The sequence below is a fragment of the Mirounga angustirostris genome, unplaced genomic scaffold (assembly GCF_029215605.1).
Source record: "Mirounga angustirostris isolate CCGP_5_RB_7025 unplaced genomic scaffold, mMirAng1.0.hap1 SCAF_10, whole genome shotgun sequence".
Taxonomy (NCBI): domain Eukaryota; kingdom Metazoa; phylum Chordata; class Mammalia; order Carnivora; family Phocidae; genus Mirounga; species Mirounga angustirostris.
In genome coordinates, this window is record NW_026991718.1 from 137,808,475 (window position 1) to 137,835,914 (window position 27,440).

The window sequence follows — 27,440 nt, forward strand, 5'->3', positions numbered from 1 at the left end:
CCCCAACCCTACCTCCAAGGACCTCTCAGCCCTGCTGAGAGGCTGACTGGGGCCAGTCCTCAACCAGGACACACCCTCCTGGGTCTGGCAGAGGGCAGCTGCATGACCCCAGGGGTTGTGCTCAGACTGGGGTCCCAGCTCTGACGCCCCTCAGCTGCAGACAGGGTTTGCCCCTTCCTGGCTTCATTCCCTCCCCAGGCCCCTTGGCCCCGGCAGCGGCTGTCCCAGTCTGTTCTAATGATGAGTGAGTGACCAGGCCAGCAGTCAGGGCCCCATGCCGGCCTGTGAGAATGTCCTGAGGGCAGGATGCAAGACCAGAGGCTGTGGCTGGGCCAGACGCACCCGGGAGCGGGCAGGGGAAGGGCAGCTGACTCTCACCCAGAGAAGCACCTGCCCCGCCTTGCAGGACACAGGTCCGCTGTGGACAGGGCATGGAGCAGCTGTGGGGTCACTGCATGTGGGGTGCCCGGTGTGGGTGGAGAAGCTCAGGAGTGGTTGGGTGGACGGACGGATGGAAGGACGGACGGCTCTCCTCCCACAGGCAGCGCGCCATGAGCGCCCCCGTGTGCCCCCTCCTCGGGCTCTGGCTGTGGCTGTGGCTGGGTATTTCCCTGGGACTCGGCCAGGGACAAGGTAAGGACACCGGTGGTGCTTCCTGGGAATGTGGCGCCGGTCCGTGCCCGACCCACCCACTCCGAGGGGCCTCTGCCTCCACTCCTGACGCTCCGCCGGGAGCTGTTGTTCAGGTTGAAGGCGTGCTCGAGGAGGAAAGACAGGACACCAGAGGCCACCTGTGTCCTCTGCCCAAAGCACCACCCGCGGCTTTTTGCGGGACCTTCGGCCTTGCCGTCAGCCCAGCGCGGGGAGGCTGTCGCGTGCTCTCTGACAGTTACTGACACGCTTGGCCCTGAGCTCTGTCTTACATTCATGCTTTATTTTGAATTATTTCAGGACACCTCTACAATGTAAAACTTCCAAACAGCCCAAGTCTAGAGTAAGGAGGGAAACCCCCTTTCCCTCCTGTCCCCCCAAGGAGAGCACCGTTTGCTGCCCTCTGCTCCTGCTTCTGGTCCTTTCCCTGCTCACTGTCAGGCACAGGGAGAACACAAGGCTGCCCGGCTCTCCCCACAACGTCTTGTGACCCAGTCTGATCGCTTCCCTTTGGGAGTGACACTCATCTCCGTGTCTTTGGAATACCCCAGAAGGGACGCAGTGCGGAACGTGGTGGACGTCCTTGCCGAGCTCCCCACGAAGGGGGCCGGCTTGGACTGATTCTGGGAAGGCCAGTCTGCGGCTGCTGACGCCCTGGCTTTGCCGCCGGCCTGGGCGGCTCCCGGCGACTCCTGTGAGGGCAGGAGACCTGCCTCCTCACTGGTTGAAGCTGACCCTCCTGGGCGACTGCCCGAGTCTCGCTGTGTTTGACTCACGGTCCCTGTTGAGAATGCGTGTGTGGTAGAGGGGCATGCCACACGGCCACCCCTCGCGTGGAGGGAGGCACGGGTCTGCCGACCGCTCTTCCTCAGTGCTGGTTTGGCATGCAGACTGGCCGCCGTCATCAGGCGTGTCCCTGGGTCCCCGTGGCCCTGACAGGATCACGCCACAGTGGGGCCAAGTCACTAGTGAGCCCACGGACACACTGAGCTCCGCATTCGGCAGGGTCCCTGCGGACTCTGGGCAGCCCTGGGTCTCCCGGTCCCGAGGAGGGAAGGGTGGGTGGGGGCCCACATGTCCGGGCTGCCTGCCCCGGGGGTGACCCTGGTGAGGGGGCGCTCCTGGGGGGTTTCCCACTGGCAGGCCCCCCACTGTCTGCCCCATGCCCCACCAAGGCCCCCTGACATGCAGATCCCGAAGGCAGCTGGGAATGTCTCCCCCAACGTGTCAGAGGCACCACGAGACACAGAGGGCCCTTCATGAGCGGGAGTTGGGGGGGTCCCGCTCACAAATGGCTTTTCATAGCTCCCCCATCAGGCATTCCTGCCTTTCAGCCTGGTGCTCCCGGGAGCCGCTGGGCACATCCGGAGGCCCAGTCCAGCTGCTTCTCCCTGTGAGCCGTTGCTCATTGTGTCTGCCCTGGGCGCCCCCCACCCCTGCCCTTCTCCCGTGCCCCAGCTCTCATGGGGCAGCCAGAAGAAGCCCATCTCTGTCCCCCTTTTCCAAAAATAGCCACCCCTGCCACAGAGCTTCCGGAAGCTTCCCCGGGAGGCCAGGCCGTATCCCAGGCCTCAGTCCTTTACTGCCCCTCCTCCTCCTCCCAGGATGGCCACGGACCCCACAGCGCTGTGTAGACTCTGCTGGGGAAATGAGGTGGCTCCAGGCCCCGGGGCAGGGGCCACGTGGGCTCCACGCTGCTGGTCGCCAGTGGGGCTGTTCCTACTGATCCTGGATGCTTGCCTGGGCCCCAGCTGGCAGGGTGGGGGGCGCCCCTCACAGAGCGGGGCAGGCCTCCCTGGGTGGGGGCAGTCTCCTCACTGGACCTCCCAGGTGGCCCTCGCCCCTGGGACCCTCGGAGGGCCCGGTCCCCCTTCAGCCCCAGACGGGGCCTCAGGTTCTCCTGTGTCCCTCTGCTGGGCCCCCACAGCTGCTGGGTGCTGTCCAGGGTCAGTCCTGACCACCGGTCGTGTCCCCCCAGCGAGCAGCCGCCTGAGGCTGGCTGTGCTGCCCGAAGACCAGCTGCAGATGAAGTGGAGGGAGTCGGAAGGGGGCAGCCTCGGCTACCTGGTACAGCTGAAGCCCAGGGCAGGTAAGGGGCCGGCGGCCGGCGTGCTGGTCTGTGCCCAGCTCCTCCATCCCAGCACCCATGTTGTGAGTGGTGGGGAAGTACCGCGGGAACGGGAGCAGGGGAATAAGTCCTATGAAGTCCCATCCCCACCTCCAGCTCATGCCGACGGCGCAGTCAGTGCCTTTAGAAGAAACAAGGACTCCCTCCTCGAGCTTGGATCCCTTTCAGAACTCTGCACGCCAGCGAGCTGGCATCTGATGGGCAGGATTAACTCACATTTTACAGGAGGGAGGCCACGAGCACCCCCAGCGTGGTGCTGGCTGCTCGTCTTAAAAAGTTTTCAGCAATCGGGGCATCTGGGTCACTCAGTCGGCCAAGCGTCCAGCTCGATTTTGGCTCAGGTCTGATCTCAGGGTCATGAGTTCAAGCCCCATGTGAGGCTCCACTGGGCATGGAGTCTGCTTGAGATGCTCTCCTTCTCCTTCTGCTGCTCCCCCCACCCAAATAAAAAGAAAAAGAAAACTTTTCAAAAATTGAGGTTTGACACCCACAGAAAAGCCCGCAAACAGGAGTGCGTAGTTCCAGAAATTGGCAGAAAGCCAATGAGCCTGAGCTCCCCTCCCAGAGTGGGAAGGTGCTCCCCCAGCCCCACTCAGGCCCCTTCCCCATCACCATTCTGTCTCTGCCACCAAGAATAACCCCCTTTCTGACTTGGGGGCAGTTTTCTGATATTTTGATTAAGCCAAATTTACTTATCCTATTTTTTAAATCTTTTTTATTTTTGTTAATTTTTTGGGCTACTTATCCTATTAGTCACGGAGAGAAGCATCTTAAATCCCCACCATGCTAGAAATGTCTTCCTCTGCTTGTCTCACCAAATTTTGCTTTGTATGTTGAGGCCATGTTTCAGGTGCACACAAGTCTAGATCTTTCCATCTTCTTACTGGACAGAGCTTTCCTGCTGTGCAGTGCTCCCGTTCTCTCTCGTCAGGTTTCCCTTACGCCCCCTCCGCAGCCAGGGCTGCTGGCTCCACTGGGCGTGCCTGCATGACATCATCTACTCAGCCTTCCCTCACCTGGCACCGTAGGTGCACCTTCTAAGGAGCACGTGATCCCGTGGTGTTCGTCCAATGTGACAATCTTTGCCTTTTAATAGAAACATTTTTTTCCATTTACATTTAATGAAATTACTGACATATTTGGATTTAAATCTATCATTTTCCTATGTTTTCTTTTTGTTATACTTGTTATATATATGTGTGTGTATTTTTTCTCTCCTTATCCTCTTTGAAACTCAATTTTTATGGAAAAATTTAAACACCTGCAAAAGAAGAGATTGACCATAGTGTAATGAAGCTTCATGTTCCCATGATGTAGCTTTGACAGTTATCAACATATGGCCACTATTGTGTGACCTCTGTCTCCAACCCCTTCTATATATTGCATTATTTTAAAGCAAATCCAAGACATCGTATAATCATATAATTCTGTCTATAAATATTTTAGTAAAGGGAAGGACTCAGAAATAACTCCAGTCAACTAGCATGCCTAAAAAGTGAAAATATTTCAGAGCTACCATTAAATGTTTTGTTGTGTTCTCATCTTCCAACTTGTCTGATAAATATTTTTTACACTTAATTTCTTTGAATTGAGATCCCAACAGAATCCACACACTTTATGTGGTTCCTAGGTCTCAAGTAATCTTCAATTTATTTTTTTAAGGTTTCATTTATTTGAGAGAGAGCACGAGCAGGGGGAGCAGCAGAGGCAGAGAGAGAAGCAGGCTCCCCACTGAGCAGGGAGCCTGATGCGGGACTCGATCCCAGGACCCTGGGACCATGACCTGAGCCGAAGGCAGACGCTTAACCCACTGAGCTACCCAGGCATCCTATTTCTCCATTCTTAATTCTGTGTTTTCTATCCTGATCTGTATTCCACTATTTATCTCTTCATTTATGTGTAAGAAGCTGTTAAGTCATTCTTTGAATTCCTAACTTCAGTTTTTTGTTTTTCCATTCCAGAATTTCCATTTGGAAAATGTCCATTTGGTTTTTACATTCTAGAATTTCCTTTTTATTGTTTCTAGTTTGATACCCAAATTCATAGGCTTATCTCTAAGTCTTCAGACTAGTTAGTATAATTAATTTAAAGCCCCTTGACTCCATTGTCTGGAAAATCCGTGGGTCTCTTCCTATTGTCTGTTGTTTCTCTTAACTTTCTGTCACTTCCTCTTGTTCCTTGTACACCTGATTGCCCTTCATTGAATGCCAGCTGTTGTGAAAACTTATGGAAATAATTTATGACCTTATGTAACACTGTCTTACTTCAGAAAAAAAATTGTGTTTGTTTCTGACAGAGGCAATTTGGACTAGCAGTTTCGGGTAATCTTTTTAAATTTTAGATGTCGAGAGTATTTACCCACTCTGTGACATGCTCGCACACACGCATGTGCATAGACACACACCTGCCCACCTTGGTTGTCTCAATCTCTCTCCCCACCCCCACCCCAGGGGATGCGGAACAGGAGGTGATGTTGACCACCAAGACCCCCAAGGCCACGGTGGGGGGCTTGAGCCCCTCCAAGGGCTACACCGTGCAGATCTTCGAGCTCACCAGCTCAGGGAATGCCCTGCTGGCACAGCAGGAGTTTGTGAGTAAGTCCATAATCCTGTACAAGGAACCCAGCCTCAGAGTGGGTGTGTGTGTGGAAAGGAGCTGTGGCCCCCCTCCCCATGCAGCCCCCCAGGCCCTGCTCCCACCTCAGGGTGGGGGACCCTGACAGCCCCTCGCATCTTTCTGCAGTTGAGGATCTGAAGAGTCACTCTGTGAGCAGGAGTGGCCGGATGCCGCTGGAGGCAGCCGTGGAGCCCATGCCTTCCCACGTGGGGAGCCCAGACCCTGAGCCCCGAGTTGCCTTGTCCCCAAGCCAAGACCCGCCCACTCCTGGTGGTGCAGAGTCGGGTGAGGGTAAGTCACCTTCCAAGGTTTGCTCTTCATGTGGCCGGGATGCTCTTCCTCATGCCTGACCTCACATTCCAGCTTCTCCTTGAGCATGCTGGCTGCTCTCCTGCATTCACCCAGGCTCACGGGGGCAGGTCCCCCACTGGGGGTGCGCTTGGGCCCCAGTGCCCCTTGCTGCCCAGTCTGAGTGTGGCAGGTGAGAGGTGACACAACTGTGACCTCCGCAGGACTGCTTGGCGAGGAGCAGCGCCCACCCAGGGGCTCAGGGGACAAGGCCCCTTCTCAGCCCACCACAAACCTGGAGAGGCAGAGCCAGGCCCGGGGCTCTGCGGGAACGATGGAGAAGTTGGGTAAAACCACCAGGGCACCAGCCTCTGTGGGCTTTCGGGGTAGGGGCTGCGTGACCCAGGGCAGGGCAGACAGGTGTGACATTTCTATCGGCCATGCCTCCTCCCCCAGACCCGGGATGTCTCTGACTTTGTCTCCCCATCAATCACACTTGGGATGGAAAGAGGTATCTCCTTCCTCAGAGGGACACGTCCCCTCTCTCGCCCTCACTGTCCCCCATTGGACTTGGGGTCTGCCAGGACGGTCTCCCCAACAACACAAGGCTTTGAGGGCAGGGCTGTGCCCATTAGATGGGGGTCTCCTTGCACTCACGCTACCCAGGAATCCTCATGAGGGGCCTGTCCTGGGTCTGGGGCTTGGCCTGGAGGCACTGACAGTATAGACTCTCGGGGAGCCCCAGACCCAGGCAATGGCTTTGTGTCCAAAGAGCTCCTAGGTCATCAGGACAAGCCACCACCCCAGCCAGCGAGGCCTCAGCCCAGAGCTGCCAACCATGCTGACCGCCCCCCCAGTCAACACCCCCTTGGCTAGCCTCTGCCCACTGGCCCCCACATTGACAACCACACACAGGGACTGGCCCTGCCGAGGTCACTGCAAGGCAGACGCGCCTGGGAGTCTCATTAACCCTCCCTGGGGGCACTCAAAGCGTTGACACGATGAACCAGGGCTCACGTGGGGTTTTCTGAGTCCAGTGAGGGCCCCCAAGACGTGGCCACCTGCCACACTTGAGGCCAGAGCCCCGTGACCCCTCACCCTCCACCAACCCCAGGGAAGGAGACCTGGGGGGCTGGAGCCCAACCTGGAGCGGATGGGGGCTCCTGCAGTGGTGTGGGCCTGGCCCAGCTCCTCACCTCCCTCCCTCCCCACCCAGCTAGCCCCCAGTTCCGCTGCACACCCCCCACACCCGTGGACATGATCTTCCTGGTGGACGGGTCCTGGAGTATTGGCCACGGTCATTTCCAGCAGGTCAAAGATTTCCTGGCCAGCGTCATCGAGCCCTTTGAAATTGGGCCAAATAAAGTCCAAGTCGGTAGGTACCAGCCCCCTGCCCTGTGGCCCTGCTGCCAGGCGTCCCCACTAGTCCTACCAGCACCCACGGGAGGCCCAACTCTGAGAAACGGGAAGTCGGAGAGGAGGCACGGAGCCTCCTGGGGAAACCGAAGGACAGCCCTGCCAATCGGTATCACTGGCCGCCAACCCACTGACCCCCCCGCCCAGCCAGGCAGTTGGGGGCTCCCACAGGGGCTGGGGGACGTTCTGGTGACTGTCCGTGTGTAAACGTGTGCCCTCCCTGGTGTCCCAGTGAGGCTGTGTGTTGGGTGGGCGGCTCAGCCGAGCACCTGCCCCCCGCCCAGGCCTGACTCAGTACAGTGGAGACCCCCAGACCGAGTGGGACCTCAGCGCCTTCCGCACCAAGGAGGAGGTGGTGACAGCTGTCCGCAGCCTCCGCTACAGAGGGGGAAACACGTTCACAGGTGTGCCTGGGCCCCCAGTGACCCCACCCTTGGGGGGTCTGTCCAGGTCTCTGTCCCGAAGCCCCGGCTCCATCCCGCAGGTCAGCCTCCCAGACTTGAAAACCCGTATGTAAATCAAGCCGAGTGTGATGTGGGTGCTAAGCCTGATTCACACCTTCGTAAAGAGCAGGTTGCCCCTTAATTATCTTTGACGAAAACAGGGCTTTCCATCAGGCTGTCTTCCTAGAAGCGAGCGGCTCCTCTGATGGGTAGAAGCTTCCAGGAGGGGCCGCGAGTGGAAGCAGCCCCCAAGGAGCGTCTCCCGCAGGCAGAGCCCCGGGTCTCGCGGTGGTCCCTGCCTCTGGAGCCCCCAGCCTGGCGGGGCCGGGACTGACTCAGTGGGCCCTGTGCTGGGGTCCAGCCGGTGGAGTGGGATCGGGCAGGGAGGGCGCCAGGAGGGGCGCGTGGGGCCGCACGCCCTTGATTCTCGATTGCGCAAGGCCTGGCCCTGACTCACGTGTGGGAGCAGAACCTGAAGCCCGGAGCGGGAACCCGTCCAGAGGCGGCCAAGGTGGTGATCCTAGTGACGGACGGCAAATCCCAGGATGATGTCCGTGCTGCTGGCCATGTCCTCAAGGACCTGGGTGTTGCCGTCTTTGCTGTGGGTGAGCAGCCCCCGGCCCTCGGCTGGGGTTCTCACGGCCGCGGGGGGCAGTTTGCACTCCCACTTCTTTGCCCCGGGGCTGGGGGTCCTGTGGCGTCTGTGCCACAGGGAGGACCCGTCCCTGCTCCGAGGAGCTGAGCACCCATGGGCGTTCGGACGGGGGACACGATGTGGGGTTCCCGAGCAAAGCCCCGAGTTCTCAGTGCCATGTGTGGATGTTCCCCCTCTGCGTGTGCCCCATGCACCTTGTCACAGGCCCTGGCGCCCCCGTGACCTCGTTCTGCTCACTTCACCAGTCACTTCTTATCTCTGTCCCTTGGGAAGGGAACTGCAGATCTGAGGGCTCTTGGGGGCAGAGTACCTCCTTGGTGCCCAGATCCCATTGTATCATGGTTTTATCCCAGGCCCCGGGTTCACGAGTAGGTCTGGGGGTGCGTGGGACTCTGAGGAAAGCACACTGGCCTCCCCCCTGGCCCCAAACTCCATAGAGACCCCAGCACAGCCTGCAAGGGGCCTTTGGGAGCCCAGCCCTCCTGTACCAGCGCCCAGTCGCCATCTCTCGGGGGCCCTGTCAGGTGACGCGGTTCCGGGGCCCGTGGGATCTTGGGTACAGGGCTTGGGAAGGCCCCCGCAGACCACTGGGTGACTCAGGCCGGGGGCCTGTGGTCGTGATTGTAGGATGGGACAACAGCGCTGGGTGGGTGGGGTCAGGTGCGTCCTCACCGCCCTCCCCTGTGAGCAGGCGTGAAGAACGCGGATGAGGCTGAGCTGCAGCTCCTGGCGTCCCCGCCGCTGGACATCACCGTCCACAACGTGCAGGACTTCCCGCAGCTCGGCACCTTGGCAGGCTTGCTCAGCCGCCTCATCTGCCAGAAGGTGCAGGGCGGGAGCCGGGGCCCTGGTGAGCGGGGTCACCCTTGCTGGCTGCGGCCCCGCCCGGCCACTCTGGGCAAAGGGAGGGGGCGCTTGTGGCCCCTGGATGGGACGCCCTGAGCCCCACGCCCCTCGGCTCTCAGGGCTCTGAGGGTGTCTGCAGCTGGGGGACACCTGCCCTCCTGGAAGTGGCCACCGGGGAGAGCAGGTAGCACCGCTAACGCAGGCTGCCTGCTGGGCCCCTGACCGTCCCTCGCACCCAGGTACACCGGCCGCTGCCACCCCAGCCCCGGACACCGCCTGCACTCCCACCAGCCTGGTTGTGACCCAGGTGACCTCTTCCAGCGTCCACCTGTCCTGGACCCCAGCCCCCCAGCTGCCGCTCAAGTATCTGATCACGTGGCGGCCTTCCGGGGGTGGCACCCCGCGGGAGGTGAGTCAGGGCTGCACGTGACGCGGCGTCATGGAGGAAGGGCCCCGGCCGTGGCCCGCGAGCCGAGGGGAGAGAGGGAGTGTGCGTGCTGCTCACGCCTCCCATGGCTGCTTGGTGGCCAAGGTCACCGTGGGAGGCGAGGACTGACCTCAGCCCCAGCAGAGCGGATCCTGTCCCCGCCCCGCACCCCTGCGCCCTGCACCCCCTGCACCTCTGCACTCCCCACCCCTGCGCCCACCCCGCGGGCTCTGCTGTGGTTCCTGTTCTAGGTGGTGGTGGAGGGGCCCACCTCGTCCGCGGAGCTTCACAGCCTGATGGCCGGCACCGAGTACTTGGTGTCTGTGTTCCCTGTTGGCAAGGCCGGGGTCGGCCAGGGCCTGCGGGGCCTTGTGACCACAGGTGGGTGGGGTGGAGCCGGGCCGGGGCTGGGGCTACCCTATCCATAGCCTCCCTGGAGCCTCCCGCCAGCAGGGGTGGTGCCGAGGCTGGCCTGGTCTCAGCCCACCTGCTGTGGGACCAAGGCCCGGTCGCTGGGCCTCTCTGACCCTCGGTGTCCTCTTCTGAGCTGCTCAAGCCTTTGTGGGGCTCTCGCCCTCTCTGGCCTGCCATGAGCCCCTTCAACAGCTTTCTTGAGACATAATCCCCACGTCGTGCAACTCATCTGTTAGTGTGAGACTCAGCAGTCAGTCTAGTCCCCGGTGTGTCTGCGGTCGACTGTGGAGTATCATCCTCACCGGGAGACAAGCTCTGCACCCCCGCTGCCCCCAGCCCCCCAGCCCCTGTCAATCCCCAGTCTTCATCTGTCTGCATGGATTTGCCATTTCTGGGCCACACGATACGTGGCTTCCTGTGGGGTTTCTAACCTGAGGACATGGCACCCCCACACTCAGGGCAGGTAGCCTTAACCAGAAACCCACAGGTGGCTGTGTTCCCCCAGAGCTGTCAGCTGGAAACCCAGCCCGAAATGAAGTCTGGCTGGGTCAGACTGGCCTGTGGGGCGTCCCCCACCCTCCCACCTCTGTCTCCACTGAGACCCTCCACAGGGTCTGCACTTACCTGGGCCCTTTGTCATTTGAGCGAGGCCCCCCGGTGTGTGTGCTCTCTGCAAGGTGCTGCATTCCTAAAGTGTCCCCCCTCCCCCAGCACCTCTGCCTGCGCCCCAGGCCCTGACCCTGGCTGCCGTGACCCCCAGAACCATCCGCCTGACCTGGCGGCCCTCGGCTGGGGCCACACAGTACCTCGTGCGATGCTTGCCGGCCTTCCTCCGGGGCCAGGAGGAGGGCAGAGAGGTTTGAGGCCAGTTGGGAGGGAAGGCAGAGGAGGGTGATCCGGGGGCAGGTGGGGTGGGCAGGGGCCAGCACGAGTGCCACACCCCTGCAGGTGAGGGTGGGACAGCCAGAGGCGCTGCTGGACGGCCTGGAGCCTGGCACAGACTATGATGTCTGGGTGCAGAGCTTGCAAGGGACAGAGGCCAGCGAGGCCCGGGGCATCCGTGCCAGGACCGGTGAGTGCCCCGCCCCACAGGCTGCTGCCCCTGGGGCAAATGCCCCGCTCTGGCTCCTCTCAGCCCTCCACCAGGTGGGGAATCCCAGACCCCTCTGGTGGCCCCTAACCAGTTAGGGAGAGGGCACTGGCTGGTCCCTGAGGCTACAATGTGTTCCACAGCCACCCTGGCGCCCCCCAGACACCTCGGCTTCTCGGATGTGAGTCACGACTCAGCCCGCGTGTTCTGGGAGGGCATCCCGAGGCCCGTGCGCCTGTTCAGGGTCAGCTTTGTCTCCAGTGAGGGCAGCCACTCCGGGCAGGTGAGAGAGCCTGGGCCACTGGGGGACCTGGGGTCCAGCGGGGATGAGGTGAACACAGGGGCCAGCACCCCCAGCCCCCCACACCCTGCGTTCACAGCTGTTGGGTGTTGGGAGAGCCCCCAGGCACCAGCTTTGGCCTGCTGTGGAGCTGACTCCATCCCGGCCTTTGGGGGCCCCAGTCTGCAGGGGCAGGGAAGGCACAGGTGTGAAGCTAGGAATCAGACAAATACACATAAATGACATCTGTGATGCAGGGTGCAGGGCACGGGGCTTGTGAGCCGGGCTCTTTGAGAGAGGGGGTGGGGGCGGGCGAGGGCCCGGGAGGCCCCACACGTGGGGTGGGTACCCCCTCCAGTGTACATCCCAGGCCAGGGTCTCCTTCCTGCCAGGGGCTGACCCCTCCCTGGCCTGGGGAGTTGGCTCCAGGCCTGCACCCATGTGCCTGTCCGCCTTGCAGGTGGAGACCCCTGGGAACGCCACCTCAGCCACTCTGGGCCCTCTCTCCTCCTCCACCACGTATTCTGTCCGCGTCACCTGCCTCTACCCTGCGGGCGGTTCCTCCACGCTGACCGGCCGCCTGACCACACGTGAGTGGCTGAGGTTAGGGTGGGGTCCCCAGGCTGGCTTCATCCCTCCCCCGATGGATGGTTCAAGCTAAACACGTCGGCCCAGGTGCTGCCACGCGCAGTGCTGAGCTAGGTGGGTGCACATATAACCGGACACATGTGATGCGGGGCATGGGGCCCTGGAGGGCGTGACCCGGGGCACCTCAAGAAGCAGGGCCCGTGCCCAGCCTGCAGCCAGGCACTGGGAAAGGGGAGGAATGGCATGGCTGTTGTGTGGGGTCTAAGGTCCCCTCTGCCCCGCCATGGGCAGCCACCCCCAAGTGTGGTCCTGCAACAGTGAAACCTTCATGCGCACAGGGGCGGGTCTCTGGCGAGTCGCCCAGGGCGGGGGCGTGTGGGGCCCCCATGAGCCCCAGTGGGGCACAGCGGCCACTTCCTCAGGGCTGTTGCTTGTCCAGGCCCTGCCGCCCCAGCCTCAGTGTCCCTGCTCTGTCTCCAGGGAAGGTCCCCAGCCCGAGCCAGCTCTCGGTGACAGAGCTCCCTGGGGACGAGGTCCAGCTGGAGTGGGCGGCCGCCGCGGCTTCTGGAGTGCTCGTCTACCAGATCAAGTGGACCCCCCTGGGAGACGGGAAGGCCCGTGAGGTGTGGTGTGGGGAGAGGAAGACCACCCTCCTGCCCCCCAGCTCCGGGAGAGCTCAGACCCTGGCGCTTCATCCCGGGGCACCCGCCTCCCTGCAGCCTGTGGGCAGAGCCTGCACAAGGACACCTGTCTGCAGGGCGCACGCCTGTCCCTTTTCTCTGCAGATCTCTGTCCCAGGGAACCTGGGCATGGCGGTCCTGCCTGGCTTCCGAAGCCACTTGGAGTATGAGATCACCATCCTGGCCTACTACAGGGACGGGGCCCGCAGCGACCCAGTGTCCCTCCGCTACACCCCCGGTAGGTGACCCCTGCTCCGCCCCTCAGCTGCGTGAGGAGCAGGGACAGCCCAGAGGGACCCCAGACTCCAGAGCCGTAGACAGCTCCCTGAGTCCCTGGCCCTCTGGCCTGAGTGCGGGGTCCACAGGCTCTCCCCAGACCCCCCCACACCGGCAGGTGTTCCCAGGGGGGACCGAGGTTTCACGTCACTGTGTATCCTCTAGGCTCTCCTGGGGCTGGCCTGTGGCAGTGGCCCCGTCGTGCTGAGGCCAGGGGCAGCAGGACGTGGTGGGAGGACATGTTGGCCACCCTGCGGGCCGCCCTCTCTGAGCCCCCAGGTGCTCATGGGGGTACCTGCCTCACAGCACTCCGGAGCCCACCCTCCAACCTGGCCCTGGCTTCCGAGTCACCCAGCAGCCTGCGGGTCAGCTGGACCCCCCCACGCGGCCACGTCCTCCGCTACCGGCTCACCTACGTGCTGGCCTCGGGCTCGGGATCCGAGAAGTCGGTGGGTCTTGGAGGAGCGGGGAGGCCATGCCCCTCATGGGCCCCTAGGTCCCGGGCACCGTCGGGGAGGCACGGCCCACCCTGTCTGCTGAGGGGGGCGTGTCTTCCCCGGCAGGACACAAACAAATGAGAGCAGAGATGCCCAAATGAGCAAAGATGCTCAGGGGGAGGGAGGGTTAGGTGACTGTGTCCCCCCTCCCAGATCTCTGTCCCAGGGCCCAGCAGCCACGTGACGCTCCCCGACCTGCTGGCAGCCACGAAATACAGGGTCCTGGTCTCGGCAGTCTATGGAGCAGGGGAGAGTATGCCAGTGTCGGCCACAGGCCAGACGGGTGAGTGGCACCAAGACCCCCAGACCCAGCCAGACCCCAGACCCTCACACCCAGCCGGACCTCAGCTGGACCCCCAGCCAGACCCCAGACCCTCACACCCAGCCAGACCCAGCCAGACCCCAGACCCTCACTCTCATCCAGACCCCAGCTGGACCCCCAGACCCTCACTCCCAGCCAGACCCCAGACCCTCACACCCAGCCAGACCTCAGCCAGACCCCAGACCCTCATGCCCATCCAGACCCCAGCTGGACCCCCAGACCCTTACTCCCAGCCAGACCCCAGACCCTCACTCCCAGCCAGACCTCAGCCAGACCTCAGACCCTCACTCCCAGGCAGACCCCAGCTGGACCCCCAGACCCTCACTCCCAGCCAGACCCCAGCTGGACCCCCAGACCCTCACTCCCAGGCAGACCCCAGACCCTCACACCCAGCCAGACCTCAGCTGGACCCCCAGCCAGACCCCAGACCCTCACACCCAGCCAGACCTCAGCCAGACCCAGACCCTCACTCCCATCCAGACCCCACCTGGACCCCCAGACCCTTACTCCCAGGCAGACCCCAGCTGGACCCCCAGACCCTCACTCCCAGCCAGACCCAAGACCCTCACTCCCAGCCAGACCCCAGCTGGACCCCCAGCCAGACCCCAGACCCTCACACCCAGCCAGACCTCAGCTGGACCCCCAGACCCTCACTCCCAGCCAGACCCCAGCTGGACCCCCAGACCCTCACTCCCAGCCAGACCCCAGACCCTCACTCCCATCCAGACCCCAGCTGGACCCCCAGACCCTCACTCCCAGCCAGACCCCAGACCTTCACACCCAGCCAGACCTCAGCCAGACCCCAGACCCTCATTCCCAGCCAGACCCCAGCTGGACCCCCAGACCCTCACTCCCAGCCAGACCCCACCTGGACCCCAGACCCTCACCCCCAGCCAGACCTCAGCCGGACCCCAGACCCTCACTCCCATCCGGACCCCACCTGGACCCCCAGACCCTTACTCCCAGGCAGACCCCAGCTGGACCCCCAGACCCTCACTCCCAGCCAGACCTCAGCCAGACCCCAGACCCTCACTCCCATCTAGACCCCACCTGGACCCCAGACCCTTACTCCCAGCCAGACCCCAGACCCTCACTCCCAGCCAGACCCCAGACCCTCACACCCAGCCAGACCCAGCCAGACCCCAGACCCTCACTCCCATCCAGACCCCAGCTGGGCCCCCAACCAGACCCCAGACCCTCACTCCCAGCCAGACCCCAGACCCTCACTCCCATCCAGACCTCAGCCAGACCCCAGACCCTCACTCCCATCCAGACCCCAGCTGGACCCCCAGACCCTCACTCCCAGGCAGACCCCAGACCCTCACACCCAGCCAGACCTCAGCTGGACCCCCAGCCAGACCCCAGACCCTCACACCCAGCCAGACCTCAGCCAGACCCCAGACCCTCACTCCCATCCAGACCCCACCTGGACCCCCAGACCCTTACTCCCAGCCAGACCCCAGACCCTCACTCCCATCCGGACCCCACCTGGACCCCCAGACCCTCACTCCCAGCCAGACCCCAGACCCTCACTCCCATCCAGACCCCAGCTGGACCCCCAGCCAGACCCCAGACCCTCACACCCAGCCAGACCTCAGCTGGACCCCCAGACCCTCACTCCCAGCCAGACCCCAGCTGGACCCCCAGACCCTCACTCCCAGCCAGACCTCAGCCAGACCCCAGACCCTCACTCCCATCCGGACCCCACCTGGACCCCCAGACCCTCACTCCCAGCCAGACCCCAGACCCTCACTCCCAGCCAGACCCCAGACCCTCACTCCCAGCCAGACCCCAGACCCTCACTCCCAGCCAGACCCCAGACCCTCACTCCCAGCCAGACCCCAGCTGGACCCCCAGCCAGACCCCAGACCCTCACTCCCATCCAGACCCCAGCTGGACCCCCAGACCCTCACTCCCAGCCAGACCCCAGACCCTCACTCCCATCCAGACCCCAGCTGGACCCCCAGACCCTCACTCCCAGCCAGACCCCAGACCCTCACTCCCATCCAGACCCCAGCTGGACCCCCAGACCCTCACTCCCAGGCAGACCCCAGACCCTCACACCCAGCCAGACCTCAGCCAGACCTCAGACCCTCACTCCCATCCAGACCCCAGCTGGACCCCCAGACCCTCACTCCCAGCCAGACCCCAGACCCTCACTCCCAGCCAGACCTCAGCCAGACCCCAGACCCTCATTCCCAGCCAGACCCCAGCTGGACCCCCAGGCCCTCACTCCCAGGCAGACCCCAGACCCTCACACCCAGCCAGACCTCAGCCAGACCCCAGACCCTCATTCCCAGCCAGACCCCAGCTGGACCCCCAGACCCTTACTCCCAGGCAGACCTCAGCTGGACCCCCAGACCCTCACACCCAGCCAGACCCCAGCTGGACCCCAGACCCTCACACCAAGCCAGACCCCAGCCAGACCCTCACACCCATCCAGGCCCCAGCAGGACCCCAGACTGAGCCAGGCATCCGGAAGCCTAGAACCTTGGGGGCCTATTCAGCTGGGGTCCTGCCAGCAGGATGTGCTGTCTGTTATGCTCGGCACACGGCCCAGCCCTGCGGAGCTAGCAGAAGGAGATTGGGGTTTTCACTGAAACCTTCCCCATTGAGCAGTGCAACCACTAAACCCAGGGTTAAGACCAGATTAGTCCAATAAAACGGGTGCAGGTTGGTGCGGCTGGGGGCTTCTGGCTGGAGCCTTGCCTGCAGGGGCTCAGAGCTGCGGAATGGGCTCATAATTCTATATCTGCATCCAGGAGGTCAGGGCAGACGTCCAGCCCGGTGGGAATCCTGGGCCAGCCGAATGCAGATCACAGACAGGGCAGGCAAGGGTCACAGGGAGACTACTTAGGGAGGCCCAGGCTGGCCTCCCTCGATGCACCAAGCTCATGGACAGGACATCCATGGTCCCTGGGGGACTGCCACCCACAGGCCAGGGCCCAGCAGAGAGGATCCTGCTGATTCTGTTCGTGGCTGTATGCTGGTTTTCTTGGAAAATCACAGACGCTCAGAGCAGAGGACCCTCAGAGGCCATTCAGCTCGGCCACTCCAGCTTCCCTCTGTGTCCCTCCACGGGGTCATCTAGTTTTTGGCTTGAGTGCCCCTGGGCATGGGGGCCTCCCTCCTCCGTGGTGCCCTCACCAGCCCATGGACAGCTTCAGAGCACCTCCTGTGCACCTGGCCATGGAGTAAGGCTGCATGGCCAGGCCAGGTCAGCACACGCCCCAGGTTAGCGTGTCCCCACAGCCACGCATCTCCCTGGCCTTGCCACCTGGGACACGTTGGGTGTCCAGTGTTGGGGTGCGGCACCCAATGGGAGCACCCCTGGCCAGGCACTGTCCCCGGGGGAGAAGGACACCGTCCCTGTCCCTTCCCCATGCCGTCCCTGAGGTGTGGGGACCACAAGCCTGGAGACCAGCAAGCGTGTGTGGATGGGGACATGACTCCAAGGCACCGTAGACTTGAGGGCAGGGCACCTGGCCATGAGGGGCCCCAGGTGGAGGCGAGGACCCTCGCCCTGACCCGGACTCCCTTTGCCTCCCAGCAGCGTGCCCCGCCCTCAGCCCCGACGGCCCCCTCCCAGGTAGGCCCCCCACCGTGTGACAGCTGAGCTCCCTCGCCATCCCCCACCTGTCCCTCCTCCTCCTCCTGTTGCGTCCTCCCGGGGAAGGTGGCCTGGGACCCCCACCCGCCATGAAGGGGCAGTGACAGGGCACCAGGGTCACGGGGTCGGTAGAGGCGGTCAGGCAGGACTCTCACCTTCGTAAGGGGTTCCCCATGAGGCTGGCCGGGCCTTTATTCTCACGTCTCTGTCGCGGTCACAGCTGGGACATGGCCATGCGGAGACGAGGCTGGGGCCCTGGGTCCTGTACGGCTTCCTGCAGGCTCTCTGATAACCGGGAGCTGGGTGAGGGGCCAGGGCCGGGGGTCACATGGGGACGCTCCCCGACACGGGGCTGACCTGTGAGTGGGAGATCTGCCCGGAGCGGGGGCGGTGCCCCTAACGTCAGAGGAGATGCACACGCCTTGAGCCCGCTGAGTCGGGGCGGGTGCTGTGGCCGGCTGCTGGGCACCCTGGCCGCTACCGGGTGTGGTGGGGTCACCCCCTGGAGCGCGGTGGGGGGCCCCGGGCGCCCGACTCCCACCCACCTGCAGGTTCTGAGTGTGCGTCCGTCAGTAGTCTTCATGGTCACCGTCTTCCCGTCTGCGCGCGTCCTGTGCGGCTCCTCTCTGCCCCTGCCCCTGCCTCCCTCCCTCACCTCGAGTCTCTGATCACCCTTTCGTTGCTGCCGTGGCCACACAGGCTTCGACCTCATGGCGGCCTTCGGCCTGGTGGAGAAGGAGTACGCTTCCATCCGTGGTGTTGCCATGGAGCGCGCGGCGTTCAGCTGTGCCAGGACCTTCACGCTCTTTAAGGATGCTCAGCTGACCCGCCGGGCCAGGTGGGGGGCCGGGGGTGGACTGGGCCCCAGAGGGGCAGCTGCAGAGCAGGGGTGGGTGGCCACATCCTCCCTGTGATGTCCCCCGAGCCCCCCTGGGGGGGGCTGTGGCAGGTTCAAGCCCCCAGAGCCGACCAGGGACTCCCCTGAGCAGGTGGGGTTTTACAGATGAATAAATCTTGCGTGGGTGGAGCAAGGCCACGTGCAGGTCCTTTTCCCACGTGGCCCCAGCATTGATCAGACTTGCAGACTTCTGCATAGAAGCTTGTGTCCCTTGAGAACTCCCACGTCCCGGTGGGCGTGGGTCAGGCAAATCTGCAAGCAGCCGAGTGCTCCGCAGGCGCCACCCGGTGACCCGCCGTGAGCAAGGCTGGGGGCTCCCAGCAGCTCACAAGCGCCCGGCCTTGTTTGTGGAGAGATCCTGAATCAAACGGGAGCTGTGATACGCATAATCCTTCCTTGAGTTAAGATGCTGCTCGTTATCAGCACGGTCACATGCTTTGTGCTGGGAGTTTGAAAAGTACGAAGCAGATCACTGCACAGCACTCCCCGCGCGCTGCTACGATTCAGGCCTTTCTGCCCAGCACGGGCACGGCGGGCGTGGTGGTTGTGGCTACGGCAGGTGCCGCTCTGCCCGCCGCCGTCCTCCCGTCTGAGCTCACAGCTCCTTCACCGTCCTCTTCCTCCCGTCCAGCCCAACCTGCTCCTATGTTAACGTAACAGGTGGTGACGGGTCTCCCTGTGCATGTGGGTGGCTGAAGCCGGTCTCTTTCTCGGAGGCCCCTTCCTCCCGGCCAAGCTTGAATCTGGGGTTCTTTATCGGGGCGGGCTGCTCTGAGCGTCTGGGGCCCTGAGGTCTACCCTCCCTGGATGGCGGCCACACGATGGCGGCTCTGCAAGCGCAGACTTTCCCAGGCCCTCGCTGTCGACGGTTCTGCTGGTGTGGCCCCCGCTCCAGATGTGATCAGCCACCCCAGGCGAGGCCACCCAGCACAAGTGTCCCCCCACCGTGGTAGCTGCCACAGAGGGGTTCTGGGTTGCTAAAAGCAGAGGGGTCCCTCCCTGTGTTGGGGTCAGAAAGGCTCCCCAGGGAAGTGGCAGACAAGTAAGGGCCACCAGGGAGACAATAGGGAAAGGGAAGGGCACTGAGGAAGGAGCAGCCCGTGCCAAGGCCCTGGGGTCAGTTTGCTTAGAGAACCACAGGAATGGTCAGGTCTGGGTCTTTGGGGCTCTTGGTTATCCTAAGAGCAAATAAAGGGCAAAGAGCGAGGCTGTAGGCCTTTAGGAACACTGTTGTTGGGTGACCTAACACCCTGTTCCCTGACCTTCCCACCCTTCAGCATGCCCCAGTGGGCACTGGCACAGACCCCCCGCCTGCCCACTCTGAGCACTCCAGCAAGCTCGGGTCCGTGGGAGCAACTCCCGAGGGCAGAGCTGCCTGTGGGCTTGTGGGCTCCTGACCCCAGGACACAGGCCCAGAGACCCTCCTGCCAGGCCCCCATGACCTGCCCCCTTCCGCCCCCGCAGAGCCCCTGGAGGATGGGGTCTTGGAGGACCCTGCCCAGGAGTGTCGTGAACACAGGCTGTGGTGGGGTGGCCTTCGGTCCCAGCCACAGAGCATGTCTCGCTGAATCCGCACCAGCCTGGGGGCGCTTCTGTCCCTCACATACCCAGTGTTACTGCTGGGGAATGGAGGCACGAGAGGCCCAGCTTGGTGGTGGACCCCCGCCCTGCAGTCCCGTGGTTCTGGGGGATGGCGGGACCCCACCCCGTCCCAGGCCTGCAGTCGCCCCCCGCCTGTGCTCTAACAGTGGCCTCCAGCTGGCTGCCCCCCCACCAGAGTACACGGTGGTCTTCCTGCTGCGTGTGCTGCCCGAGACCCCCCGCGAGAGCTTCGCGTTGTGGCAGATGACGGCTGAGGACTTCCAGCCCGTCCTGGGGGTCCTGCTGGACGGTCAGTCCACAGGGAGGGTGGTGGGCCCAGGTCCGTGGGTCCTGAGGAGGTCTGCGTCCGGGCCAGGCCGGGGATGCCCCAGGCTCAGCGAGAGGCGTCCACAGCTCGGGCCCCTGAGGCTTGGGGTGCATTTGCATGCTGCCCGACCGTGGGGCCACCCCGTTCTGCCCTGGGAGTCTCACGTGCTCCCACCCCTCCCCTGCAGCTGGCAGGAAGTCTCTGACCTACTTCAACCACGACCCCAGGGCCACCTTGCAAGAGGTCACCTTTGACCTGCCTGAAGTGAGGAGGATATTCTTTGGAAGCTTCCACAAGGTCCTGGAAGGTTCCTGAAAGACTGAAGTGCGCCCCTCGAGACCCGCCCCCGCTCCCCAAGTTCTGGAGCAGACCCCCCCCACACACAGGACCCGCAAGACGTGCCTACCTCCCAACCCGTCACACACCGGCTCTCCCCGCCCCACCCCCGCTCCCCCCCCTTTTCCTTGAAAGTCACGTTGGCCTGTCCGAGCCTCTGCCCCACGGTCCCCTCTAGACAGAGGCCTTCATTTGGGTCAAAGAGCATCCAGCCCTTCCTGGGTCCCACAAATCCCTGGGAGGGGTCTGCAACAGGTGTGATTTGGTCTACTCTATAAAGGGGAAACTGAGGCCTCGTGAGACCTGGGGTGGGGTTAGGATCCTGACCCCCAGGTGCTGGGCCCCGCTGGTGGCCTGGCCTTGTGGGCACAGGCGGGTGCCCACCCTCGCTGGGGCTGCGGGGGAACCTTTCTGGTGTCCGGCAGGTGCACGTGGCTGTGGGCCGCTCCAGGGTCAGACTCTACGTGGACTGCCGGAAGGTGGCCGAGAGGCCCATCGGGGAGGCGGGCAGCCCGCCTGCCGCGGGCTTCGTGATGCTGGGGAGGTTGGCCAAGGCCCGGGGCCCCTGGAGCAGCTCAGCCACAGTGAGCACGGGCCTGGTCCCGCTGGGCTGGGCCGGAGGGGGCCGCAGAGCCGCAGCCTCGTCTGGCCGACCCTGCTCTGTGTCATAGTTCCAGCTGCAGATGCTGCAGATCGTGTGCAGCGAGTCCTGGGCAGAGGAAGACGTGTGCTGCGAGCTCCCTGCGGCGGTGCGTGGCCTAGCGCCTGCCGCGGGTCCCAGAGTCTGGGGGCGGACAGCATGTCCACCATCACGGTGTGGCAGAGATCAAGACAGGCTTCCTGGAGGAGGTGGCCTCTGGGCCAGGGCCGGAGCCCTGGGCAGCCGGATGCAAGTGTCCCGGAGGCCCTGGGGGCCAGGCAGGCTGGAGCATGTCAGGAAGTCCCAGCGGCAGGGGTGGCCGCAGCCTTTTTCTGTGGGCACAGCTGGGGTGGGCACAGCAGGCCAGGAAGGCGCTCATCCGGCGAAGCCAGAGGGACGGCCAGACTCGGGCGGCCTCCGCACCCTATGGGTGTGGGCAGGGTTCCTCACGCTGTACCCACACCGGGCTTGGCCACGCCCCAGAGGGACTGGAAGACAGCCTGGGCGGGGCAGCCTGGGGGGTGGCACCCAGGGTGGGGTCCTTGCCCCTCATTCCCAGCCTCCCAGGCGTCCTGGAACCCAGGTGTCTGTGGCCACTCGGAGCTCTAGGTCAGATGAGAGCAGCTAGGGGGCCACTTAATGAGTGGGGTCTCCTTTCCCCCAGAAGGATGGAGAGACCTGCCCTGCCTTCCCTTCCGCTTCCGCCTGCACCTGTTCTTCGCAGACCCCTGGGCCCCCGGGGCCCCAAGGACCTCCGGTGAGTCCATCCTCTCCTCCCCTGGGGTGACCCAGGCTCCCGGCAACATCCTGCTGCCACAGCACTGAGCAGCTGTCCCAGCCTGCCTCCAAGATGGGACGTGCTCCTGCGTCCCCCAGCTGCCTCATCCACCCAGCCTCTCCTCCCCACCCCCTGCAGCTGCCCTCCCCTGGGCTGACCCCTGTCTGGGGATCCAGCATATCCCCAATATCCCGGTGGGAGTGCGGCCCTGTGCTGGGGGTGGCCAGTGGGTGTGGCGAGTCAGCCACGTGGGTGGCCTCTGTCCTGGGTACTCGCTGTGGGGCCTGGGAGGCGGCTCTCCAGGCCCTGGACCCCCCATGGGGCGGGGCCTGCAGTGGGAATGCTCGGCGGTCCACGCCAGACAGGGGCCAGGATTTGAACCAGGACCTGCCGGAACAGGAGTCTGCTCTACCAAGAGGTTGTGGGAGGGAAGGATGGGCTAGGATTCTCTTGCCCCGAAAGACCCTTCCCCTTCTCCACCGAAACTTGGGGACTGCAGTCCAGGGCAATGCTGTGGGGCCCTCGGGTGGACGGCGCTGAGCCCTGACCGTGCCCTTGCAGGGCCTCCCTGGAAGGATCGGAGCCCCAGGAGAGCAGGGCTTCCCAGGGCCCAGGGTGAGTAAGGGGGAGTCCCACGGGGCTGGACCCTACCTTTCATTAGAATGCAGGAGTGAGCCCCACAACTAGAAGCAAGGTGCCCTCCCCAGGGAGTGGCCAGCTTCCCACCCCACCCCAGAAATTGCAAATCTCATCTCGTCTCTGACCATAAGCACTCTGACAGGTGAACTGTGTTGACACCGTCTTAACTGGCTTTTCTCCTAAAGCAGCTTCAACACCCTGTGGAAGTTGCTGGAATTTTCTTGTTGGACAAATGTCCTTTGAACGCTTTCCCCTGGGTACTTTTCTTACTAATTCTTGGGAGCGCAGTATACTTTATGGAAATCAGCCACACATGTGAGTTGTGACCACGTTTGCCACACCAGTGTTTGTGCGGAGCAGGCTTGGGAGCAGAGATGGATGCGTTGGGTTGTGTGATCGCCATGTCCGTGCGCTCTTAGATTTAAAAACTCAAGTGTGGATATTAAGTAAGATTTGCTGCTTTGGACACAGCCAAATAATTTTTCTTCCTGGAGCTGTTAGTTTGGTGAATGATCTTAGTGTCTTCCTGAATCCTGAACTGCTCTCTTGCATAAACTGGGTACCTCCCACCCACGTGATGTGCGGCTGGGCTCTGTCTGCCAACGTCCTACTGAGGATTTGCTCACTGATATTCACACATGAGAATGTCTGCAGTTTTCTTTACAGAGTTCGGTACATTGATATGCTCGATTCACAAAGATTGCCTGAAGGCATTCTCTCATCCCCCCGCCCCCCAAAATCCCAAGCGGTGGAAATAGCGGGTGTCCCCTGTCCCTTAGAGATTTGGGAGAAAGCTCCAGCGAGGCTGAGTCTGTGACTGGCCTGCCTGGGTCGGCTCTGCCACGGTGGTTTCTGCACGCCTCCGGGTTGGGAAGGGAGAGCAGGCCCGGGCTCCGTGACCTGGAGCCGCGGCCGAGGTCTGTTCCCGGCAGTAGAGAGGGTCTCAGCAGGACCCCTCCCGGGGTGGGCAGGGAAGGTGAAGACGTCTCTGCACAAGCCCTGGTCTGGTACCAAAGTCAGCCGGAGGGCCAGGAGGGCCACTGAGGACAGGACCGAGGGAGGGGCTGCTGGAGGGCCCCTCGGGCCCTCTCAGCTCCTCCCCCACCTGCATCTGCAGGGGGAGCCTGGGCCACCTGGACAGATGGGGCCTGAGGGTCCTGGAGGTCAGCAGGGGTCGCCAGGGACCCAGGGCCGAACCGTGCAGGGACCTGTGGTAGGTGCTGCCTCCCGTCCCCCTCCTCCATGCTGCCCCTCCCCCGTCCTCTGGGACAGACTAGCCGCTGAGTCTCTTTCCTCTCCAGGGTCCGCCAGGGGTCAAAGGAGAGAAAGGGGACCATGGGCTCCCGGGCTTGCAGGTAGTGGGATCAGACTCCACTCAGGGCACGTGGGCAGGGAGGGCGTGGGCTGGGGACATGGGTCTCCTCTGCTTCAGACCTTGGCCTCAGCCTGGCCAGCCATCTCTGTTCTCTTCTAGGGCCATCCCGGTCACCAGGGAGCCCCCGGGAAGGTCGGCCTCCAGGGACCAAAGGTGGGAGAGAAGGCTGCCACGGGAGGGTCTTGGACAGAGGCTGAGGGGGCGGTGGCCTGGCCAGTGGCGGGGGGGGGGGGGGTTGTCACTTCCCCGGGGCGGGGAGGCGGGCCCTGAGCTGGGCTGGCTTCATGGGCTCTCAGAATGCCGCACAGGTTCGCAGGGACGGGTCACTGCCTCTCTGCTCGTGGCGGCTACGTGGGCATCCACGGGAGGGCATGTAGGGGTGCCGGGCCCCCTCCCCACCCCAGCTTGCCCCTTCCTTTGCCCTCAGGGAATGCGAGGCCTGGAGGGGAGCGCTGGCCTGCCTGGACCTCCAGGCCCGAGGGTAGGTACCACCTGCCCTGCGAGGCTCCTCCCACCACCTACTCAGGGCTGAACACAACACAGGCCACAGCTAGAGGAGGTGACCCGGGGAGGCCTCTCCTCCTGGGCTGGAACCCTGCAGAGCTCCGCTGCGTGTGCGAGTGCCCTGTGCCCAGAGGCTTGTCACACACTGTGGGAGGGTCTTTCCAGCCTCCCCTGGGCAGGTTGGACAGCCCCAGGCACCCCTGTGCGAGATCCACGTGGCGGCAAAGTGCCCGGGCTGCCGGGCCTGCCCGGGGAGGGTGGAGGGGTGAGGCTGGCTACAGGACGTGACCTGGGCCCCCTTCTCCCTCTCGGCTGCCTCACTCAGAAGCACCTGCCCTCCCCATCCAACCAGGTCCATGCTGCTCTGAGTTGGGGGGCACCCAAGGTGGCCTCGGCCAGGTGCCTGTCCCACAAGAGGCCGCCAGGGGCCCGGGGCCGGGGGCGGGGGCTGGGGGGAGGACCGTGGTCACACTCAGGATGGCTGGAACAGAGCCGGGGGTGGGGGATGTTTTAGTGAAGAATCAGAGCTGAGGGGTGGGGCGGGCAGGGCTCTGCCCTGCATACGGGGCCTGGACCGGCCCCGAAGTGGGCAATAAGGCGCAGCCTGCGGGAGGCTGGGAGGAGTGAAGGATCTGGTGTGGGTCCAAGGCCACAGGGACCCAGACCACAGGGAGCCAGGGTGGGAGGGAGGAGGGGCCTCGTTGTCCAGGGCCTGCAGCCAACCGCCCCTCCACACCTCTGCAGGGCTTCCAGGGCACGGCGGGGGCCAGGGGCACCGGTGGGGAGAGAGGACCCCCAGGGGCCGTGGGGCCCACGGTAAGTCCCCTTCGCACCTACCAGCTCCCCAGGAGTAGGGAGGCAGGGAGCATATGTGAGCAAATTCCTCCCTCCCGACCGATCAGGCCACTTTGTAAAGCCAGGCCTGTAAAGAGCTTGGGTTTGGGGCTCACCAGAGCAGAGGGAGCCCAGGGCTGCCCCTGCCAGACCCCAGACCCAGGACAGGTGGGGCACAGACGGTGGGGCTGTGGGCTCCAGGGTGTGGGGGCAGACCTGGGCCGACAAGCCAAGGAGGGGGCTCCAGCTGGGGACGGGGAGGAAGGCAGGCCCAGGGGCGCGGACGCACTCCGTACAGGCCTGGCGGGCTTCTGCCTCCCCGGCTGGCTGGCTTGCTAGTGGCAGACCCTTTGTCCACTGGGGACTCCCTGCAGCCAGCTCCCTAGGATCAGGCTCTGCCTTGCCTGATCTACCTCCTGCCAGATGGGTGGGACCCCCGCCCCCACCCCCACCCCCACCCCCACCCCCACCAGGAGCAGAGTCAGGAGATGCCGACCCCAACCCCAGGCCTGGCACGTGGCCCTCACCTGCCCAGAGGGGAGCTGACCCCGGGCCTGGCATGCAGCACTCACTCCGCCCAGAAGGGAGCCAGGATGGGGTCCAGGCACGTCTCCTCTGCTGTCGGTTTACTTCTCTGTCCTGACCTGCTTTTCCCCTTTTCCTCCACTGCAGGGGCTGCCAGGACCCAAAGGGGAGCGAGGAGAGAAGGTGAGTAGGCCCCTGTCTGGGGTCCAGTCACTTCCTTGGGAGCATGGGGGAGGCACTGGCCCTCGTGCCGCTGGTCATGGAACGTGGCCACATGGCCCATCCTCCCTTGCAGGGCGAGCCACAGTCCCTGGCCACCATCTACCAGCTCCTGAGCCAGGCCTGCGAGTCTGCCATCCAGAGTGAGTGGTGTAGCTTCCTCGTGAGGACCCCAGAGCCTCCCGTGCCCCCCGTGCAGCCTCTGTGCTCACAGCAGCCTGGGCCCCTCGTCACTAGCAGTCCCAGCCTGGCCCGGCCATTCTCCTTGGCCATGCACCATGGAGTAAGGGGGGGAAGGCATGTGGGGGCCCCTGTGCCCCGTGCCCCACCCTGCTGATGCCCCCTCCACCCCAACCCCCAGGTCATGTGCTGAAGTTCCACTCCTTTCTCCGTGAGAGCGCCAGGCCCCCCAGGCCCGTCTGGGAGGCCCCCAGGCACCCTGACACACTCAGTGAAGCCTGGCTCCCTGGAGAAGGGGGAGATGTTGGCCCCCGCCCTGCGAACAGAGGTACTGGCCCTGTGGGGAGGGTCTAGGGGCCCTGCAGCTCCTCTCCAGGTACTGGGCTCCCCACCCTCCCCGGGCCCCCAAGCCCACACAGAGGTCACTTAGGCAGGACTGGACACTGCCTGGCTTCCTGGGGTCCTCAAAGGGGCCCCTTCCCCACTCTCCCAGGATGCCCAAGATTAGGGTCCTTTGCTGTCCTGCCGTCCCCTCCCCCATCCTCCTCCCCGCATGTTCGCATGCCCGATGCCCCAGGAGGCTTGGTCTGATGACCTTGTCCTGGTCCCTCCATCTGACTGGGGCTGCAGTGCTGGTCACGGCTCAGGTGGTAAGATGGATGGGAGGCTATTAGGGGAGACAGAGCTCATGGGCCTGGATTGGGGAGAAAGGAGGGGGTGGGGCTGGGGCACTGTGCTGTGGGCAGGGAGGGGTCCTGCCTCACCCCTGGGCTGTGCATTGGGTTAGGGGAGCGGGCCTCACTCATGGGAACCCCTGCCCACCATGGCCCATCACAGTTCCCCAGACATGGCCTTTGAGGTTTGACAAGGCTGTCATGAGGACCCCCCCACCGAGCCTCCCCGACTTGGCGGCGGAGCCAACAGCTGGTGTCTGTTTGGGGCTCGGGCATCCACCTTCCCGTCAGTCAGACCAGGGTCCCTGAGAAGGGAAAGGAAAGCATCACTTTCCGCACCTCTTCGTTTGACCATGTCCTCCTTCTGCTCAGGCGAGCCCAGAGCCCTCAGTCACATGGGCAGCCCTCAGCCTAAAGGAAGCGAGCCTCCGGGACCCCCGGGAAGAATAGGTGAGCCCCCACCTGTGGGGAGGGGAGCCCCGAGGGGCAGCTGTGAAGTGGGGGTGCAGCATGGACAGAGAGTGCGGGCGCCGAAGAGCAGGGCCTCCTGGCTGGTTGGGATGAAGGAATGGGGGGGTTCATGGGCCTTGGGGGAACCTCACAAGCCTGTGGGCAGATGTGGGGAAGCCAGGAGAGCCCAGGGAGACACCGGCCGGGGCGAGCATGTCAGGAGGGGAGACCAGGGCACACCACCGCGGGCAC

At 63.6% G+C, this 27,440-nt stretch overlaps 1 protein-coding gene across 1 annotated transcript; it reads left to right on the plus strand.

The window, feature by feature from the left end:
* The first annotated feature begins 551 nt into the window (after positions 1-551).
* On the plus strand, positions 552-27,188 carry COL20A1 (collagen type XX alpha 1 chain). The gene is made up of 33 exons (XM_045886291.1): positions 552-633; positions 2,630-2,740; positions 5,230-5,373; positions 5,522-5,665; positions 6,900-7,058; positions 7,384-7,503; positions 7,983-8,147; positions 8,889-9,047; positions 9,283-9,452; positions 9,722-9,851; positions 10,596-10,741; positions 10,833-10,956; positions 11,118-11,257; positions 11,715-11,844; positions 12,323-12,465; positions 12,628-12,760; positions 13,105-13,247; positions 13,449-13,578; positions 17,171-17,206; positions 17,927-18,065; positions 19,874-20,016; positions 20,222-20,331; positions 20,796-20,954; positions 21,042-21,119; positions 21,675-21,767; positions 22,350-22,403; positions 23,729-23,782; positions 23,902-23,955; positions 24,230-24,283; positions 25,051-25,122; positions 25,813-25,848; positions 25,961-26,167; positions 27,111-27,188. Exons 1-33 carry the CDS (start codon positions 552-554, stop codon positions 27,186-27,188), a joined length of 3,840 nt encoding a protein of 1,279 aa, XP_045742247.1.
* Positions 27,189-27,440: the final 252 nt, after the last annotated feature.